The sequence below is a fragment of the Chrysemys picta genome, chromosome 14 (genome assembly GCF_011386835.1).
Source record: "Chrysemys picta bellii isolate R12L10 chromosome 14, ASM1138683v2, whole genome shotgun sequence".
NCBI classification, from domain to species: domain Eukaryota; kingdom Metazoa; phylum Chordata; order Testudines; family Emydidae; genus Chrysemys; species Chrysemys picta.
In genome coordinates this window covers 27238723-27260390 of record NC_088804.1, presented here as the reverse complement: position 1 = coordinate 27260390, position 21668 = coordinate 27238723, and the positions used below count along the sequence as shown (strand labels likewise).

Here is a 21668-nt window from a genome sequence, read left to right as displayed (position 1 = left end):
ATCAATTCCCAAGTGGGCACATTCTCGAACATGTTCCCACCCTCTTCCCTCCCCACCCCTTATTTTTTTTCAGTCTGTACTAACAATAGTTGGATATGGCATACCTGCCTATACTGCCTCCTCCACCAAGTCCTGTACTGATTCTTGTGGTAAAGAATACTAAAAATGTAAGGCAGGGTGTGAAGTTATCTGATTAGAGTATGACGATGCAAATCATTGTTGCTACCACTGTTATATAATTGCAAGGAATCTTATACAAAGTGTGACGCGTGGCCAGAAAGGGTTAAGCAACTTGCAGGCTGATTGACCCAGATTCAACCTTTAGGGATATATTGGTAGATAATGTTTGTGTTTTTGTGTGTTTGCATATAATCGAGCAGTCCCTGTCTATGCTGTATTCTGTTAATTCAGAGATCAAAAGGAAATATTAACATTTAAATGAACTGTAAACATAGGATATCGCTGTATTCATCTCTCTTTGAAATGTATAGCAAATCACCTGCAAATGGTGAAAACAAGCAATTGCTTTATGTTAATCTGTGTTGCTAATTACCGGTGATGCTTAGAAAATAGGTTTACTTCAAAGTTTCCATGATTGTCTACTGTTCGCCTAAGGACTCCGACCTGTCAAGAGAAGGCCTGGAACTGTATAAAACCCCTTTGAATCCTGATCCTTTTTATCTCAGATCTACTTGATGCTTCATGCAGGGGAAGCTTAAGTCATAAGGCAGAGATCTCCAGTCCTAACTGGATCACCCTGAATATGAACATTGAACCTATGGACTAAATCTGAAAGAACCCTTTACAACCACAAAGCTCACCATCTCCACTATGAATCTGGTCTCAGAACTGTACTCATGTCTGTATGTATACTGATCTTTTAACCAATACACTCTCTTTTCTTTTTTAATAATTTTAGTTTAGTTAATAAGAATTGTCTGTAAGCGTGTATTTGGGTAAGGTCTGGAACATTCATTAACGTGGGCGGTAATGTGTCCGATCCTTTGGGATTGGTAGAACTCTTTTATATGATGAATAAGATTTTCAGTAATCCTCATCATATTTGACTTGGGTGTCTGGGTGAAGGCCTGATGCTGGATTGCTTTAAGGGAACCGTGTTGGCTTCTTGGTAACCAGTAAGGTATTATAGAGGCTGTTTTGTGTATGTTTGGTAAATCTAACTGTTGGAATATCCACCAGCTTTGGGGGTTGCCTGCCCCATTCTTTGCAGTTCACCCTAATTGAGTGACCTCAGTGCGGCTCCCCTGGGATACTGGTCACACAGGATTACAAGGTTGGGAAAGGAAGAGGATCCTGTGTTTGCAGCTGAACTCAGCTCTGCCTTATTTGTAACAAAATAAACCCTCCTTCTGGGCAATCCAAGAATGGGAATCAGACGAAATTATCTAAAACTACGAAAGAAAAGGATAAGCAGGCACAGGCAAAGACCTGGTATTCATATGGGTAAAACTCAAACAGATGGGAACTCAGGTCAGCTTCAGACTAGGATTCAGGGTTTATTTTGCCCAGAAAAGTTCGCCCATCCCCGTTCTCAACAAAATTTTTTGATGAGCACCTCACATATCAGAGGTGTAAACAACCCTGAAACATTTCTCTGCCCTCGCCTAGGTATTTGGCAAAAATAAAAACCATCTTCCGTATATTTTAAGCCCTAGCTAGCAATGTGACAGGGAGAGAAATTGCAAAGAAATCATTAGCAAAATTATTTTAAAATAGTAACATCTTCAGTAATAACAACTTTCCAACCCTACTTAGCACAGTTAGCTGTATAAACTAACATTTTAAAAGCAAGAGCTTGGCTCATATTCAACTCTGTATGTACCAACAAAGCCTCAACTCTGAGATATCAGTCTTAACCCTTTCATGAGAAAATCATTTGCATTAATAGAACCCGATGAACAACTTACAACAAGTAATTTATAAGGTAAATTTAGCTCTTTTCCCTGTTCATAGATTGTCTGCAAACAGACCTGTGATTTTATACATTTATTTGAGATTCAAATTGTTTGACAAAAGCTTTGTGTGACCAAATCTCTGAAATTCTTAGGAACCCATCCTGCAAAGATTTATGCATGTGCTTAACTTACACATGAGTAGTCCTTTTGAGTTCAGTAAAACTAATCATGTATTTAAATCGGAACATTTGTCTACCTAAACTTACAGATGCGCTAGTCAGTTTCACTAAAGACCCAGTCCCAAGACCATTGAAGTCGAAGAGAATCTTTCTATTGACTTCAATAAGACTTGGATCATGGGACATTCAATGAAATTAAAAGGTGGCAAATTTAAAACTGATAAAAGGGAAGACTTTTTCACACAATACACAGCGTGTAGATCTCATGGTCACAAGAAGTCATTGAGGCCAGGAATTTAGCAAGATTCAAAAAGGGACTTGTCATGTAATGGAGAACAAGAATATCCAAAGTTATAACAGTTAATGCTCACAAAAATTTTGGAAAGGCTATTAAATCTCATACATCAGGGTTTAGATCACTATCTATTAGATTAGATTAATGGGGGATGTCAAATTTCCCAGGTCTGCCCACTGTGGGTTCTTAGACCTTCCTCTGAAGCATCAGACACTGGCCTTTATAGCTTCGTCTACAAAGGGATAAAAAACCCACTGCTGGCCCAGGTCAGCTGACTTGGGCTCGTGGTGCTCAGACTCCAGAGATGAAAAATCATTGTGGAGACGTTCGGGCTCAGGCTGGAGCCCAAGCTCTGGGACTTGCAAGGGTGGAGGGTCCCACAGCTTGGGCTCCAGCCTGAGCCCAAATGTCTACACAGAAATGTTAGCCCTGCATCTGGAGCCCTGCAAGCCTGAGTTAGTTGACCCAGGCTAGCCACGGCCATGCTGCGGGTCTTTTATCCTTGTGTAAACGTAGCCTATCAGAGACTATGGAGTAGATAGATTTCAGTCTGACCTGGTATGGCAGTGACTCCATTCATAAGGTCCATGCCCTTAGTATTCAACGGAGCAATAGCCCAGTATCCTGCCATGCTCTTATGAGGGTGAAAGAGTCTTTTGGAGTACTCTTCTCTCCTGTCTTCCCAGCACTATAGGTGCGCTATGATTTTGCCATTGAATTCACAGAATTCTCTTATTTGAAAGTAAGTGCCTGTGTTAATGAATGGTGTTACTGCTACAGTTCATTATATGTATTTACTTTCTTACTGCAGTCTTTAAAAAGGAGCTATGGAACAGTAGTCTGATTACAGACAACTGGGGTGCAGCAGAATAGTGATGCATTGATATTAAATGTTTCCATTTATCTTTTCAGTGTGTTCGCACTTAGGATGTTCCACTTAACGATCCTTAAAATAGCCCCTCTAAATGGTTCTCTTTCAAATACAAGTGCAATGCATGCAGATGAATCTGTGTAGCAATTTTAAATACAAATATCAAAACATTACAGACTACTGAACCCACGCACATTTACTGCCATGGGCTCTCAAAAATGTAAGTGCCTGCTGACCTTATAAAATATAACTGAGGCTTTTGAAACATCTTATGAATTCAGACAAAACAAACTACAGTGCATTAACTATTTAGAAATCTCAATATACTGTGGCATCGTGTAGTTGATTCTGATCTTGCAACTGGATCTGTTCCATGTGCTCACAGCATCCAGTTACAGTATGTGTGACTTAATATAAAACTGAAACTATAAGAATGGCATTTGAAACGTAAACTAGTACCCTGTGATTCCCAAACTGTGCTGAATAGGAATATGTCTGAGGTCTTGTTGTATTTTAGTTATGCTATAGGTTGTTGGTGTATATTGTGTGTTTCTCGGTTTTGCAGCAACGCCCAGACTGAAGAAATAAGAATACACTCCCTTGAAGTGCAGACTGTCTGCTAAAAGAGGAAACGTCTCATTAAAATATAGTTCTACCAACAATGTCCCTGATTCCGGAGTGAGCTCCAGGCAGGGCACCCTGTGCAGAACCCCACTGACATTAACAGGTGCTCATTGCAGGATCGGATTAAGTCAGTACATGTTTTGCAGTTATTTGGGTGCCATTTGCTCATTGCTCACACAAGCCTGTCCTAACCCTTTAGGTTTGTCCCAGCACTCACATGCCTGCACATTTCTGTAATAGTGGTGAGCCAGAGGAGCACCCTGAGTACCGGCAGGGCTGTGAACAAATCAAGCACCCCACTTTGCCTCAGAGAGGCTGTATTCAGCACTGCCACACCATGTAGCTGTGTGAACCAGACCAGGGTTTTCTCCAGGCCAGAGGCATAGCCAAGGATGTGCTTTATCCTATTAAGGCTCATCAACACATGGTACAGCAACCTGGTCTGATACTCCTGACCTATGCCGTGAGAGGAAACATGCCCAGGGATGCACACCTAATGTGGGTGAACCCCATCCTGCTAGGCCTCGGAATTTCAAACCACTGTTGTAAGCCTGGATTGCTCAGATGCATGCTCATAAGCAACATACTCTCTTAGATTGCATCATTTCTTAGCAGTGTTTTACTCTCAGTAGCAACTTCTAAGTGTTAGACACTTTTGAGGATGGTCTTTGCACTGAGGAGCTCACAGTCTTAAGGACAGACGGGTTAGGGGAAAGGAACACTAACAGTCAGATTATAAACTAGTCAACTCGATAAGCATTGGGACAGGAGGATCTTTAACAGGCACTTAAGCGTGGACAGTGGAGGAGCCATTCTGGTAGAGTTCTTGGTAGAGTTTCACACTCACTGCATCCAAGTTGCAAGGTTGTGCAGAGTCAAGTTTGAATGCACTAGTTATGTGTTTTCTGTGCTTGTACAGGTAAGTACTGCAGAAAGATTTCCCTTTCTTAGCCTCCTAATTTAAAAACATGCTCAAGGCTAAGATAGACAGTATTAGCCTATCCATATGTGTCCCTAACCTATCCAGCTGTCTCTGAATTTGAGCCCTTTATTATCTATTTAGTTGAATGAGTGTCATCAGTAAGAGTGACCATAAGGTCAATTGGTCATTCCTGTCCGACACTTAGATGAGTGAGCAGTACTGACCATCTGCCCATGATGACATTCTGGGGTCAAGGAAAAGGAGATGGTTCAATTCTGTTTCTTCTGTACAGGGCTTAAACAAGCAAAATTGTAAGAACTGACACTAAACATGGGAACAATGTTCAAAATGCCAGATGGAGTCATTGCCCATGGGGTAGCCTTCTGTTCTCCAGCACCAGAATAAAGTGAAGCTCATTCTACCAGCCCTTTCAAATTTCTCATGACCCTTTGCATAGCTCCTTGATTAGGAGCTGATTCTAAGCCCAACTCAGGTGCAGCTTTCTCTCCGGCTCCTCCTCTTATCAGTCCCAATATAAGAGCAAAGTAGGCAGCTTCCTTCCCTCCTCTGGGAGAAGTTATCCCTCTCAGCAGTGCTTTGCTTCCCTCCATAGGTGAGTACAGGCCTGGGAGAACTCTCAAGCCCTGTTTGTAAATGGGTCTGTAGCTGCTTTCAGACAATGACCATAGCAGAACATCAGCAGCAGAAATGTCCCTGGTCTGCTAAAGGTGCAAGAGCAGCTCTTTAAATAGCAAATACAGCTGTCCAATCCTAGTTTTGTAAAGATAAAGATGCCCAGAGGCAAAGCTCAGTATAAAATATAAGGTACAAGGCCCTTTCTCAAACATACAGCTCAGATAAGTGCTCAGAATTACACTGGCACAGACCCAAAAGATGACACCTGTGAAACTCCTCCTGTTCTGAGCTGCTTTCACTTTTTAATGTTATAATTTTCTCTACAGCACTTAGAGCCTTAGATACTAGCAGACTGTGCTGTGTTATGGCATGTGCCTTCTTTTGAACCTGGAGTAGATTATTTGCTGTATTCAATCCTGTGTGTTCTGCTCATTATCCCCTAAGTAAATTCCACTAAGTTTAGCAAATAAGATTTACGATTTATTCATAGATTCATAGATTATAGGACTGGAAGGGACCTCGAGAGGTCATCGAGTCCAGTCCCCTGCCCGCATGGCAGGACCAAATACTGTCTAGACCATCCCTGATAGACATTTATCTAACCTACTCTTAAATATCTCCAGAGACGGAGATTCCACAACCTCCCTAGGCAATTTGTTCCAGTGTTTAACCACCCTGACAGTTAGGAACTTTTTCCTAATGTCCAACCTAGACCTCCCTTGCTGCAGTTTAAACCCATTGTTTCTGGTTCTATCCTTAGAGGCTAAGGTGAACAAGTTCTCTCCCTCCTCCTTATGACACCCTTTTAGATACCTGAAAAATAATTTATGTAGATTCATTTTTAACAGCTCATGTTTCTTCCCTGTTTTGTGATCTAATCTCTTATTCATGTGCCTAGGATCTCTCCTGCCACTGAAGTCAGACTTACTGGTCTTGCCTTCCCTGACTCTTTAGACCCTCATTCTTCCTCCAGTCTCCATACTTCCCCCTCTCTGTCCCTAAATAGCAACCATTAGAAGAAATCTCTGTATATGGATCAGCAGCCACCCCAGCCATCTCTCACATCGCACATGAGGGGCTTTTCCATCCAATTACCATAGCTTCATCTGGGTCTGTAGTAGGAAAATTACTGTGGATATTTACTTGAGAGAGGAGCTGTAAATGAACGGTTAACATGTACACTGTTGGTAGTTAAAAATATGTTCTGCACTGTTAATACAGTCCTTGAACAGGGCACCTTAATTATGTAACTCTTTGGGGCTCTAGCATCCGGTGTTTATCCTTGAGGAAAGCTTTCATTTTCTTTACATGACATAACTAACACAAGAGGTTCCACCAGACATTAATTTGGTCTAGGTTCTTGGTAATAAGACACAAATAAGGTAGAGACTAAAATAATTGACTGCATATCTTCTGTTGAAGTTACAAATGTTTTCACAAATACAAAGGCAACAGCTCAGATGCAAAACAGAAACATAGATTTTTGGTTCTTCGCCTAGGGCAAAAATATCATTCATGCATTCACGTACATGCTGTCAGAGAAACAAAACTGCTCTTCCCAAAATGTATTCTGGCACTCAGGACAGTTTGAAGGAAGGCAGCAAAAATAGCGTCAGTGGGAATGCACAGAACAGCCTCAGCATTAGGCCACTAGAAGCTCAATGCTACATGGTTTAATTCTCTGGAAAATTCATTTTTATTTTTGCTGAGGCATGTTCCTAACCTGGATGTTTTGAGTAACAAGCATGAAATCTTTCTCTATTGTGCTTAATAATTTGCACTGGCTGGAGAATTTTGAAAGACTCTACAAGTCCTGCACGTATTGAATAGCTTGCTGTGAATATTTCACCTTTTAGAATCACAGGGTTGGAAGCAACCTGGGGTGGTCATCTAGTCCAACCCCCATCATCCCAGCCAGGACTTTGTCAAGCCAGACCTTAAAAACCTCTTACCTCAGACTTGTGGATTTTAAGGCCAGAATGGACCATTCTGATTATCCAGTCTAAACCCCTTGTCACGAGTCTCCCTTATTGGCCAAATCATGGACTTGCTTCTCTCCAGGAGGTATAGGGAGAAGGTGGCTGACTGGAGATACTCTGAGGACTTTCATCAATGCAACGCAGACACATACACCGTCCCACAGTGAACATGCTATATTGTGCTTACACCTGCTACAAAAAGGAACTGCATCTGCTGTCGCACAGTGTGGCAGGACCCTGGCCATGCTGCTGGCCTTGCTGGCTGCTTGGTGTAGTCACTTGCCTCACACAGCCTGAATATTAGGTCTCTGTTGTCTGGCTCCTGCACTGATGTGCTAGTTGGAGAGGCTCCCTGTGTCCGCTCCCCTTCCTAGGGTATTGGCAAAGGGGAGCTGTAACTATTTAGCCCTTTATTTGGAAGTGACCAAGAGTGGTCCAAAGAGTATCCTTGGGTTTTCCTGTCTTTCTTTCGGTGTCTTCTCTTTGCCAGTCTGTCTCTTAGTGATCCTTCTTCCTTTCAGAGGGTTGCCATGGAGGCACTGTATCTCTAGCTGAGATGAGGAGCAATCACCCACCCCAAGATGTTCTGCTGTGGCTATTGTCTCTTAGCAGGCATGCCCCCTTTACAGCCAGCGTATCTGAGCAACCTTGTCAAATCAGGGACTTTCCTGAGGTTGCATTTGACCCTGCGTCTCCCCCTGTGCCAGATCTCTCTGCTGTTACCAACACTTTGTGCTGCCTGACATGAGGCAAGACTCTTTTTACAAGCAGATGTCTGTACTGAAGCTCCAGCGTGGCACGTGGTGTGCTGTATATAATGAGACTGGCTTAAATAATAGAACACCAGTGTGATTATAAAAAAACACCCTCCAGATTAAAACCCAGAAAACAAACTGAGTGCTATGTGAGATGACATTCCACTGCAGGTGCTACATTACAGGTGCCACATGGAAAGAGGGGAAAAGAGAGAGGCCAGCAGAGACCATAATTTACAAAGGAAGATCTTTGTAACTCCTTAACTTATTAATGTGGAGAAAAGAGTAGATATGGGGCTCTCAAACTTCATTGCACCGCGACCCCCTTCTGACAACAAAAATTACTACGTGACCCCAGTGGCAGATTAATGATTTTGCCGCCCCTAGGCCCTGAAATAATTGCTGCCCTTCCCGCCCCTGACCCCGTCCCGACTCCACCCTTTTCCCACCCCCATTCCAACCCCTTCCCCAAAGTCCCACCCCAACTCCGCCCCCTCCCTGCCCCATTGGATCCCTTTCCCAAATCCCCGCCCCAGCCCTGCCTCTTCCCCCAGCGCACCGCATTCCCCCCCTTCCCCCTCCCTCCCTGCCCCGCGAAACAGCTGTTTCGCGGTGCAAGCACTGGGAGGGAGGGGAGAGAAACAGGACGTGGCGGCACGCTCGTGGAGGAGGCGAACTGGAGCAGGGGAGCTTCTCCGTGGGTGCTCAGATTTGCCGCCCTAGGCCTAGGCCTTGTCGGCCTAGGTGATAATACGCCACTGCGTGACCCCAGGAGAGGGGACTGAAGTCTGAGGCAAAGCCCAAGCCCCACTGCCCTGGGCGGGGATGCCAAAGCCCAAGAGCTTCAACCCCAGCAGGGGGCCTGTAACCTGAGCCCCACTGCCTTGGGCTTCAGCCCCGGGCAATGGGGCTCGGGCTTTGGCTTTGGCCCGAGCAAGTCTAAGCCAGCCCTGGCGACCCCGTTAAAATGGGGGTGTGACCCACAGTTTGAGAACTGCTGAAGTAGATCAATGGACTGTTATAAGAACCCTCTCAGCATGAAATGCGTTCTTATTACCTGGTAGTTGAATGTGTTGGGCTTTAAATGGAGTCCCACTGTCTTTCAGGATAATGGTAACAAGGTGCACTTTGGGTTCCAGCCAACTGATTCCCATGGTAAGATAAGCATGTGTGTCTGCGGAGTAATAGAGAACATGCAAAATGAAACAGAAGGACAAATATCAGAGCTGAGGGTTAGAAGGGAGGGAGAGAGAGAAAAACAAAATAAAACAAACCAGTTGTGGCTTGCATTCATTCCCTCTCTTCTAACCTTACACTGAAAATATTCAGTAACATTTCCCATTAACAATAGCCCTTAAGAGAAAATACTTTGATTTTGATATCTAACACAAATATATTAAAATCCCTACTGACTCATCTATCTCTCTATCTTAGGGTTTTATTTGTGCATCTTTCATGTAAACACCTCATAGATCTATTTGCCAGATGTGAGAACTTCCTTTGACTTTTGAAAACTAACCAGAGGTTGAATTAGTTCAGAGGCTGATGACAAAACCTTTCTCTGTTGCTATAATTCCTTTCTCCGTAAGCTTCATCACGGAATGATAATCACATCTGGCTTTCAAATATTGACCGTTTCTTAAACATTTTACCACTCCTGCCTTTGAAAACTGCCACTTGTGTGAACCAAAGTTTAAAATGTTTGAAATTGTCTGTGTAATGTTATCGTATGCGGTAGTCAGATGGACACAAACACAGGAGACAATTTCAACAGGGAGCCATTTTAAAGTCTTTTGATCTCCCAGTGCCTACTCAGTTTAATCAGCATTTTCAGAAAATCTTCTAGTTGCTATTGAGACTTAACCGGAAGAGCTGGAAAAGTGAGACTATTACCCTTCTTTAACAGTTACAAGGAGATCAAAATCAGCCTTATATTGTATTTTCAATCTTAACTGGGAAAAAAAAAACTACTGGTTCTCCCTAATAAAACAACCCTTATGTGCTGACCTGGAGTGCTTGCCTCCCGCCCCCACTCCAAAAATACTGCCCTCCACCACTTGAGTGGAATGGAGAACTGTTAGCAGTCAGCTATGGAAAAATCCTATTGCTCTCTAGGCTGAAACCAGTCAATTGAAGGAGCATGATCAAGTGCTGATCCGGCTCCTACTTGAAGCCAATGACCAAACCTCCAATTGGCATTATCAAGGGCAGGAACTGGGTCAGTAACTCCCATTGAAATCAAAGGGAGCAGGATTGGACCCTCAAACCATCCATAACAAACAATATTTGATCATTTGGCTTAATTAAAACTCCTCTCCTTCAAATACATCCTGAGCTTTTTCAGGGGTGTTTAACCATGTGGAACGTTTGAAAGTGTAGTAAAAAGCTGTTAGTGTAAGACCCAAAAAAGAACAAAAAGCAAATTTTGAAATCAGAATAATGTTTTAGTGACCTGTAATGGAAAAACCATTTGCCAGATGTCTTTCCCACTTCCCACAAACATTCTCCTTGGCCTTCATGTTCAACATGGGAATTCTCAGCCCAAACAATTTTCCTAAGAGAAAGTTAGAGGGGGACTAAAACAGGGCTTTCTATCACTTCTCTGTAATGAAGCCTATAGTTACCATTCACACACCATTGATCAGGTTGATCCTCCAGTTTCTCTGAAGCATGGGGCTATTGGCAAGAGCAAAAATCAATGGGACACTGTTTTCTTCCCCATCGGGATCAAATGCACTGATAATGATGGATTGCTTTTCCCTCTGAGGTGTGCAGAGATGGGATTTGGAGTAGTCTCCTACTAGGAATGGAGAGTTGTCATTGACATCCAAGATGCGGATTGCTATATCAGCAGTGACCATCATTGATGGGCTACCTGCAAGAAAACCACAAAGTGAAGCAGATAAAATTGCAGTGAAATTACTTCTGAGCTAGAATTACTGCTGTTTATAATGTTTCCTTGCTCTTCTGGAAATCTGGAACCAGATCTTCAAAAATGTTCAGTACCCAACTGGCACCCAGCATTCTGAGCTGTTTTGAAAATCTGGCCCTGATTCTGGGTGCTGAGTCCTTTTGAAAGCTTTGGCCATAAAACTTGAGAAAGTGGGAAGGTTTGTGTATGAAACCAGACAGTCATATAAAGGAAATGAGGTTCACAGAAAGCCTTAATAGAATACAGCTCTGAATCAAATACTGTAATGCGATCACGGTCTAACAGCTTAGGTAATATAACCACTAATATCTTGGAAGTTTCCTCACATTTTCAGCCTGGTCATACAGCATGAATCATTTGGTCTTGAGAACCTTCAAGTAACTTGTAAGGAGGAGAATGAAAGCATGTTTCCTTATCTAACTTTATCAGAAATCCTAACCCTCTCTCCCCATAGGAAGTCAGTGTAGACTTTCCAGCGCCAAATTTTCAGGTGTTCTCACCCATTTACACCTATTGATTGCTAGCATACAAGTGCAATGCACTCAATTACAGCATCCAGTCTGTAGGACCAAATTCTCATTTGTGCACACACGTATACGTGCATTTTTGTGTCTGCACATTTAATGGCAACAGCTGAAAACATGGCCCCAGCTTTCTTATTAGTGCATTGGTAAAATTAAAACCAATCATCTGTATTTTTTTAAACTCAGTACTTGGGTCTGAATGCAGTCTTTCATGTGATGTATGATCTAGATATCACTTGTAGGAGAGAGGGATAACAACACCTCTTTATGCTGCCTTGATACAGCAACACTCAAAGGAATATCTATAATTTTAAGCTCTTTTTATAAAAGGAATGTTCCTAGACCAGAGAATCTAAAGAAGGGTGACAAAGATGTTGTCACCCCCAGAGGGAGATACAGGAGGGGGGATTACGGTATCCGAGGTAGAAACCAAACTTGAACACCTTAATGGGACTAAGTCGGGTGGACCGGATGATCTTCATCCGAGAATATTGAAGGAATTGGCGCAAGAAATAGCAGGCCCCTTAGCGATAATTTTTAATGAATCTGTAAACTCGGGGGTTGTTCCGTTGGACTGGAGAATAGCTAATGTGGTTCCTATTTTCAAGAAAGGGAAAAAAAGTGATCCGGGTAACTACAGGCCTGTTAGTTTAACATCTGTAGTGTGCAAGGTCCTGGAGAAAATTCTGAAGGAGAAAGTAGTTGAGGACCTTGAGGTCAATGGCAATTGCGACAAATTACAACATAGTTTTACCAAAGGCAGATCGTGCCAAACCAATCTGATCTCCTTCTTTGAGAAAGTAACGGACTTATTAGATAAGGGAAATGCGGTGGACCTAATATACCTTGATTTCAGTAAGGCGTTTGATACTGTACCGCACGAGGAATTATTGGTTAAACTGGAAAAGATGGGGATCAATATGAAAATCCAGAGGTGGATAAGGAATTGGTTAATGGGGAGACTGCAGCGGGTCGTATTGAAGGGTGAACTGTCAGGTTGGAGGGAGGTCACCAGTGGAGTTCCTCAAGGTTCGGTTTTGGGACCCATTTTATTTAATCTATTTATTACTGACCTAGGAACCAATTGTAGGAGTGGGCTGATAAAGTTTGCGGATGACACAAAGCTGGGAGGTATTGCCAATTTGGAGGAGGATCGGGATATTCTGCAGGGAGACTTGAATGACCTTGTGAATTGGAGTAACAGAAATAGGATGAAATTTAATAGTGAAAAGTGTAAGGTGATGCATTTAGGGATGACTAACAACAATTTTAGTTACAAGCTGGGGACGCATCGGTTGGAAGTAACGGAGGAGGAGAGAGACCTCGGGGTCCTTGTAGACCGCAGGATGACTATGAGTCGACAATGTGACGTGGCGGTGAAAAAAGCCAATGCGGTCTTGGGATGCATTAGGCGAGGTATATCTAGTAGGGATAAGGAGGTGCTGCTTCCGTTGTACAAGGCACTGGTGAGACCTCATTTGGAGTACTGTGTGCAGTTCTGGTCTCCCATGTTTAAAAAAGATGAACTCAAACTGGAACGGGTACAGAGAAGGGCCACTAGGATGATCAGAGGAATGGAAAACCTGTCGTATGAAAGGAGACTCAAGGAGCTCGGGTTGTTTAGCCTGACCAAACGAAGGCTGAGGGGGGATATGATTGCTCTCTTTAAATATATCAGAGGGATAAATACCAGGGAGGGAGAGGAATTATTCCAGCTCAGTACTAATGTGGACATGAGAACGAATGGATATAAACTGGCCGTGGGGAAGTTTAGGCTTGAAATTAGACGAAGGTTTCTGACCGTCAGAGGGGTGAAATATTGGAACAGCCTTCCGAGGGAAACGGTGGGGGCGAAGGACCTGTCTGCTTTTAAGATTAAGCTAGATAAGTTTATGGAGGGAATGGTCTAATGGGATAACATGATTTTAGTCAAAGGAACAGCGTGCCATGGCAGGTAAATAGTATAATGGCTAATGAGGGTCAGGCTGGAGAATCTTGCCTACGTGCTCGGGGTTTTACTGATCGCCATATTTGGGGTCGGGAAGGAATTTTCCTCCAGGGTAGATTGGCAGAGGCCCTGGAGGTTTTTCGCCTTCCTCCGCAGCATGGGGCAGGGATCGCTAGCTGGAGGATTCTCTGCTAATTGAAGTCTCTAAACCACAGGATTTGGGGACTTCAACAGCAGAGTCAAGGGAAAGGGTTGGGACGGCTTTGTGGCCTGCATCATGCGGGAGGTCAGACCAGATGATCATAATGGTCCCTTCTGACCTTAAAGTCTATGAGTCTATGTTCAACGGATGAGAATTTAAGTCTCAACCCATGCAAGGAGGATGCTCTTAGGTGAACCAATTGATATTTCTTAGAAGTTGCAATAAAATCATATGTATTGGTAAATACTTTCCAAATATCAGACCTAATCAGTATAGTCATGAAATCCCTGTCAGAGTTAACGGACAAAGATATGCACCAAAGCTGTCCATGTACTCTGCCCCAACCAAATGATCAAAAGCCAGAATGATTCGTATTGTGTGGCAAGTCTTGTGATCCTCAAGTTGAGTCACTAGCATCTTTACCAATATAAATTTGATAAAGTGGCAGTAGGAAAAAAAATCCCTTACTAAGTAGTAGCAGCCAGTATCTGTGTTAGAACTGTGGAGGTGATTCCACTGTTGCCCTGTCAGTACTCAGAACACTATGTATGGTTACAGATAGTTCTATGAATGGACCCTCCCTCAGTAACCAGAGAACACTAAGCTAAGATATCAGGTGCGATCTTGGAATGTGCCGAGTTCCTTCCATAAGGTGCTGAGCTGCCTCAACTCCTACTGGCTTCGGTGCCTTGCAGGATTGGGCCTTTTGAGCGCTTGTGGCTATTTATATTTTGGAATGAATCATCCTATTTGTTTCTCACTGCAATCGTCTGTAAAGAAATGTGATCAGTCATTTCCTTGACCTTGCCCCTTTAAATACATTCAGTGATTTACCATTCAGTGGTGGTGGTGGCTTTAGGCAATTTGAATGCCAAGCCTTTCATCCACTACACACTGCAGCCAGATGACTATAGCTTCATACGACATAGAAGATTTTTATATAATTACAATACTTGCATTCACGTATGATTCTTTCATTGACAATGACAATAGTAAATTCTCTATCTGGTGTCAGACACAGGTGTGAATCAGACAGGCTGAAAGAGGAATGTTCTTGTCTGAATTAGTTGTTTGTTTGTTTTTTAAGTAAATTTGTTTGTGACATCACTGAAGTGTGAATCATTGCTGAGAAGCAGCGTTTATAGGAATAAATGGTTGATATGCTTTACTTAACAGCTTTGGTCTTTAAAAAAACAACCTCGTCATTTTCCATCCATACAATCAGACCATGCACCTGTGTCCACTGATTGCAGTGGTGGTAGAGTTAGAAAAATTAAAATCAAGTTATGCTGTTTGTGATGCTGAATGTGAATTGAATATCATTCAACAAGCTCTCTTGTTAAATACAACTGAAAGAGTTTTTTAAGTCTGGACATTTCAATAAGGCCAGCCATATACAATTCTTAGTGTGGAGGGGTATGGAATACAGATTGTGGTGAATGGCTTTGATTAACAGAAAAAGTAGCTAGCTTTTCTTTAGGTATGTTTCAAAATATTTGTTAAATAATTTGTTTTCTTGGCATTAAGCAATTTCCCTTAAGTTTCCCAGCTCTGTAGTGGCCACTTTATTTTTAAATTGACAAAACACTTTGGGGGGAAAAAGTGATATCTCAAGTTGGTTGGTTGGTTGGTTGGTTGGAAGGTGAAACAAAAGATCAGATTCTTTTCTCAATTACATTGATGTAAATCTGGTGACTTAGTGATGTTACTTCAAATTTACAGCATGTAAATGAGAGCAGACTTTGGCTGTAACAAATCATCAAAGCTACTAATCCTTGCAGTCTGTATATCTCAGATATGGATGTGTAGATGATGCATAGGTCCAGGAAGTGCAACCTGTCCTTTTCAATAGTAAATGGACCACCAGTAAGTCCATTAAGGAAGGATTTTGGTGAAGGTGTGTTCTGCTGCACATTTCATATACGGTAATGACAGAACTGTTAGTTTTTACCTCATAATGTAAACACAAGCCCATCACTGCTTACAGAAGTCTTAGTCCCATGTCCCTAAAGTAAGCAGGAATGAAATCTCTCTCTCCATGCTGTTGGCAAAATTAGTGAAATCATGCAAGGTTTCATAGACTCATGATGCTCCTGTCTTTGTAATCGAGATAGACTCCATGGAGAGACACGGGGCCAATCTGAGAGGTGTGTCAAAGTCTAGAGAAAGTACAACTTTTCTGCCCCCCTTTTCCAAATGCATATGTTATGCCAATGTAGACTGAATGTCTTATTTAGACATATACCCACTTACAAATATGCCACTTACAAACCTGTATGCATCACCTCTGAGTTTGGTCCTCCGTCTCTTCCCTGAGAGCAAAAGAAACATCTCTCATCCAAAACCAAACACACATTCTTACCTTTGTCCTGAGCAATAACCTGCACTGTGTAAACATCCTGCATCATTTCTCTGTCCAAAGCCTGCATGACTCTAACTTCTCCAGAATGCTCATCAATGGAAAGCCAGTTCATTGAATCATTTCTTAGGGAGTAACTGCAGAGTGAAATGTGATAGCGGTGATCTATAGTATGTTAAATGAATAATAAGACCATAGCCTACTCTGTTTTGTTATTAGCCTGTAATATCATTGCAAGTTCACAACGAGCAGAATATGATTTATTCCTCATTAGCCTGCCAATTCTACTATGCACATTTATGATGCAGCTATTAATTATATAATTCACTTCACCTTTCCCCTGAACAGTAAGATTCAGGCTGTGGGGTAAAGTCAAAATCACTAACATGAAATTAAAGGAAGAAAATTCCAATCTGCTAAATCAAAAATTAAGATGGAATTGACAAAATATCTAGTGAGTCTGAAATATTCAAGCCCAGAGCTTTAAAAACAGACACTTCATTGTATAAATAAATGTGAAAATAACCCTGTCTCTTTTAAGGAATTCTTAAAGGAGCATTACCTTTAAACTGGGGACAGTAGATAGAAATTCTCCTGGGGCCATATTCTCCCATAGGGGGATACAGGTGATTTCCACTGAAGTCAATGAGAGGGCTTCTTATTCTGTGGAGTATGGGGGCTGTGTAGATCAATTTCAGTTCAATGAGTTAAATCACTTGTGGGCCTGATTCACAAAAGTGATGGGTTTTTATTGCTATGGGTCAAGAGTTCTGGACCAGTTATGGTTGGCGGGCAGAAGAGATGGGGGTGGAGAGAGATGCGCACCACTGTTTTCAATCTGACGTACTGTCTGACTGGTGGGCAGTGGTGGAATTTTTAGGGCCAGATCATCAGCTTCACCAGCGCTCCATCCCAGCATGCCCCTGGCTCCAGAGCGTGCTGCAAGGAGGATTCCTGGAGCTGGCTACACCAAGTCTGTGCCAGCTGACAATTCCATCACATTGAAAGAATCCCCACCTGCATATTCATGGACTTTGATACTCAGGATATCTGATATGGTGGAGAAAGGGGAGCCAGAAAATGAACCTGAGGGGAACAAGAGGGATGTTAGAAAGGCCAGAGAGGAGGAGGCTGCAATAGCCAAAATGGGAAAGGATGAGACAATGCCAGCATGTTGTAGCATGCATTTGGAATAGAGCCATGCAGCACTTTCACAAGTTACCTCTGGCTTTCCCAGGGAAAACTGTATTTCAAGTACTGGGTACAAAATGGAAATCCAGAATTTTGAAAGCCCCCAGGTATCTGCTGGGTAGGATTCCCTTTGTATTTATATTTAATATTGAACACTACTAGACCAGTGGTTAATCCATTTTTAAAAGGATCAGATTAAAACCGTGTCCTTACTTTAATGCTGTTTGGGTACACATTTACAGGAACAAATAAGAGGTAATTTGAACTGTAGACTGTGCTTTGAAGGAAATTATACACTGGCTCATTAATTTCTGCTTGCTTTCCGGCAGGGTGCCAGGGCATCTATAATTTACCTCCTCCATTTTAGCCAGAAATCCAGACATGTGCCTCTAAAACATGCGAGAATTTTTCATTCTCTCTTGCCGTGGATGCTCTTTAAACAATTACAATTTCCATTTTATGTTTTGAATAAAAAATGAACTGTTAACCTTCTATTTGATTAAAAAAAAAAACCCCAACCCATGGTCCATGGGCTATTGCAGATGAGTTTAGCATTTTGAACGTATTCGTCTATAAATATCTTTTTCTAACTACTGTCCCCAGTTTAAAGGTAATGCTCACATGCTGGTACATGCAGTTCCTGCTCATGTGTTAATTTGACAACCTCTCCAGCATCATTAGGGAAACAAACTCCACATGTCCGAATGAACAAAATTATCTTGCAGTTAGCATTCCTTATACTTGGCTTTTACATTTATTCAGATAGTGAAGGATATAAATGTGATCATATTTATGAAAGCGTGGGTACTACATTGCCTAAACCGGAGCCAGATTATGGCCTACATAGGAAAAGCCCGAATAAAATCTACATGTTTCAACTCAGTTTTCTACAGATCATCCCTTTAACTTAGGGGTGGATTTACTTCATTGCTACTAACAGGAGAGGTGTGGGTATAACTCTCAAAACCCTGGGGTAATGGTGTTTTATAGGGAATTCTCATGGATCTTGGGGGAGCCAGGGAGAGCTGCGGCAGTTGTGTGCCCCCTCTCTATTCCCTGCTCCCACTGTGACTCACTTCTATCTGCCTCTGTCCCTCAGGTTGTTTCACAGTGCAGAGTAGTCACCGGGTTAGGAAACTGATAACACAGGGCTTGATCTATTGCCTGTTCAACTCCGCAGCAGTCAGTCCAGATCCAGATGGACAGGCGATGGCAGTATCAGACATAAGGAAATCCCAACAAATTTGAGTGTGGTATGATGTTTTTCTTCTGGTTCCTCACTGCCCAGCCACATTCCTCGCAGTCATGGATCCACCAATGTGTGGATGTGGTGTTTTGGACTTCCTTCACCCCTTTGGCTCCCTTCTAGGGGAAATTCACAATGCCACCCACTCCACCCTGCATGGGGCTTTACTGAGGGTAGAGGCTGGCCCCAAGTGTTGGAAAGTTGCCAGGGTGGGGAAATGTCCTTTTGGGTTGAAATAACCTCTTATTTCCCTCTAAAATCACAAGCATACCAGCATCTCATATTATTCTTTTTGATCAGCCAGTTCTCTCCAGGCATCACCTCCTACAGTTCCTTAGTGTGATAAATTCTCTAGTGTGATTATTCTAGTTCAAGGTGTTGTCATTTCATGGTTATAGATTCATTACTGAAGGTGGTTTTGTCCTGTATAGCAAAGAATCAGGCCAGGAGTGGCTGTCTCTAATGATGCCTGCCATTGGGCTAAATGCAGAGGTGAAAGTAAGCCGGTACTGTCCGGTACGGTGTACCGGCAAGAGCCGATACGCCGTGCAGGAATGGACCGGCTTCTCCGACGGTGATTTAAAGGGCCCAGGACTCCAGCCACTGCGGGGAGCCCTGCCGCTGCTATCCCAGCCTGATCCCTGCCGCCCCGGGGTAGTGGCGGCAGGGCTCCTGCGGTGATTTAAAGGGCCTGGAGCTCCACGGTGGCCGGAGCTCTGGGCCCTTTAATTCGCCCCTGAGCCCCAGGGCTCCCAGCCGCCTCTGCACTGGTAGCTCCAGGGTGATTTAAAGGCCCTGGGGCTCCCAGCCACAGCCGGAGCCCCAGGGCCTTTACATCTTGAAAGGCCCCGCCTTTTCCGGTTGAGGCCACGCCCCGCTCAGGACTCCGGCGTACCGGTAACTCCTTTAAGTTACTTTCACTCCTGGCTAAAAGCCATGTCGAGGTACCAGAAACTACCATGTTCACTGAACACATCATTTCGGGCTCTTCAAATGAGAACATTTCCTAGCACTTTAAAAAATCATCAGTCCCAAAGGATGCAACATAGCGCAATCTTATCAGAGAAAGGGAAAATCTTACCTTAATGATGGTGTGTGAATGTCAGGATCAGTAGCCTTAACAGTCAGTAGCACCATTCCCAATGCCACACTTTCTGGTATGCTGACCTCATACCTTTTCTGCGTAAGCACTGGTGCTTCGTTTACATCCTTAACCAACACATGCACTGTAGCTGTAGAGCTAGCATCCTGCTCTTTCCCAACCAGTTCTTCATCATTTCTCACCGAGACAATCAAAACATACTCCTGAACAGTCTCGTAGTCAAATTCCTGTAATCACATTCATTGGGTGTCTTTGTTAATCAGGCTAGTCAAAAATTTACTGATACATTTTTTGACAGAAAATCGGGTTTTGTGACTGAATGAAGTTTTGCCCTGAAAGCAGCTGCTTTCCATAGAAAATATTGTCTTTCAATTGAAAAGCTGAACACCCAAAAGCCAAGAAGTTTAAATTCAGAAATGCTGTTGCCTCATAGCAACAGTTCTAGTCTGTCTGCCTCTTGCCCCATCCTCCTCTATGGGCCAGGTTCCCTCACCCGACTACATCTCCCATTATGCACCAACACTAAAGAATCCCATGATGTTCAGCTGGCTGTGGCTCAGCAAGAAAGGAGACTGTGGTGCATTGTGGGAGATGTAGTCTGGCCAGGAAGCCCAGACCAAAAAAGAGAAAGGGGATACAAAGCATATAAACTACAACTCCCTTGAGGCACTGTGGTACCATTTTGACTAGAAATTTTTGTTTTTAAATTTTTTGCCACAAAGTCAAAATTTTCCATGGAGAGAAACCATTTTCCAATTAGCTGTTTTTGTAAGTCACCATATTTAAAGGTAAGCCATTTCAATCACTGTATTTTGAATTATTTAAAGAAATGGGAATGAAATAAGTGTTTCATCTGAATCCCTAACAGAAATGCACTGAAACCAGCCACCTATATCTAAAGCCCTTTGAATTTCACTGAGAGGAAATTTGAATCGCCATATCCAAACATATGCCTAGATTTTTGTTCTGGGTTGGGTCCAAAACTGGAAGGGATGTAATTTGGGTCGTCTGTGAGTTAAATTTCCTGAGAACAGACTTTTTCCATGACAGCTTCAAATGGTGAGAATTTGGGTACGTCTTCACTTACCGGAGGGTCCGGCGGCAGGCAATCGATGTTCTGGGATCGATTTATCACGTCTGGTTAAGACGCGATAAATCGATCCCGGAAGTGCTCGCCGTCGACGCCAGTACTCCAGCTCGCCAAGAGGAGTACGCGGCATCGACGGGGGAGCCTTCTTGCCGCGTCTGGACCCACGGTAAGTTCGGACTAAGGTACTTCGAATTCAGCTACGTTATTAACGTAGCTGAATTTGCGTACCTTAGTCCGAAGTGGGGGCTTAGTGAAGACCAGGCCTTTTGAGACTTCTACCACTTAGGCCAAATTCAAACCCTGCCCTAAACTTAATCTCAATACCAGCCCTTCTCTAATTCTTAGAGCTGAGTTCTGCCTTCAGGTATCTTGACTGGGGGCTTACACCTCAAGGCATTTATGTTGTATTATGTATAATAAATCTTTCAAGTCCCTTCTATAAAAATACTACAGTAATTACTCTTGTGTTTTGGACCATTACTATCAAATATCCTAGTCCATTTGTGAAAGGGTTTCCCATTACATTATTAGCACTTGTGGTTTAACATGTAAACCTGCAGGTCAGCAAACACAGCAGGAACAACTGAGAGAGATGCCCATTATATGCAATATTTCACTAAGGCTTGGGGGTAGAAATCTCCTTTCTTCCTTATTTGGTCATGACACAATACTCCGTGAGCATTCCGCCTCCTCGGTGTGCATTGAAATCCCCCTGCTAAGAAACTAACTTGTTTTGTAATTATTCCTCTAGTAAACTGAACCTGTGGAGACTTTGGGATACTGCCTCTGTCATAATGAGGGGTATGACAACATTACTGAAAGGAAGATGCAATTGTAATATGGGATCTTTTAAAAGAGGCAAAATACAAAAATATAACACTGCCTTTTTCATTCCAG

At 42.8% G+C, this 21668-nt stretch overlaps 1 protein-coding gene and 1 long non-coding RNA gene across 3 annotated transcripts in view; one reads left to right on the top strand and one right to left on the bottom strand.

Moving 5' to 3' along the window:
• Window positions 1-21668, bottom strand: part of CDH16 (cadherin 16) — a 67897-nt gene that overhangs the window by 2041 nt on the left and 44188 nt on the right. For both annotated transcript variants that reach the window (XM_005310892.4, XM_065567239.1), the window contains exons 13-16: window positions 19661-19908; window positions 16146-16279; window positions 10813-11052; window positions 9235-9351 (exon numbers count right to left, since the gene is read on the bottom strand). In XM_005310892.4, the coding sequence (XP_005310949.3) occupies window positions 9235-9351; window positions 10813-11052; window positions 16146-16279; window positions 19661-19908 (739 nt within the window). The remainder of the gene's footprint in view (window positions 1-9234; window positions 9352-10812; window positions 11053-16145; window positions 16280-19660; window positions 19909-21668) is intronic.
• LOC135975625 (uncharacterized) overlaps window positions 1-21668 on the top strand; it is an 86272-nt gene that overhangs the window by 28522 nt on the left and 36082 nt on the right. The window lies entirely within an intron of this gene.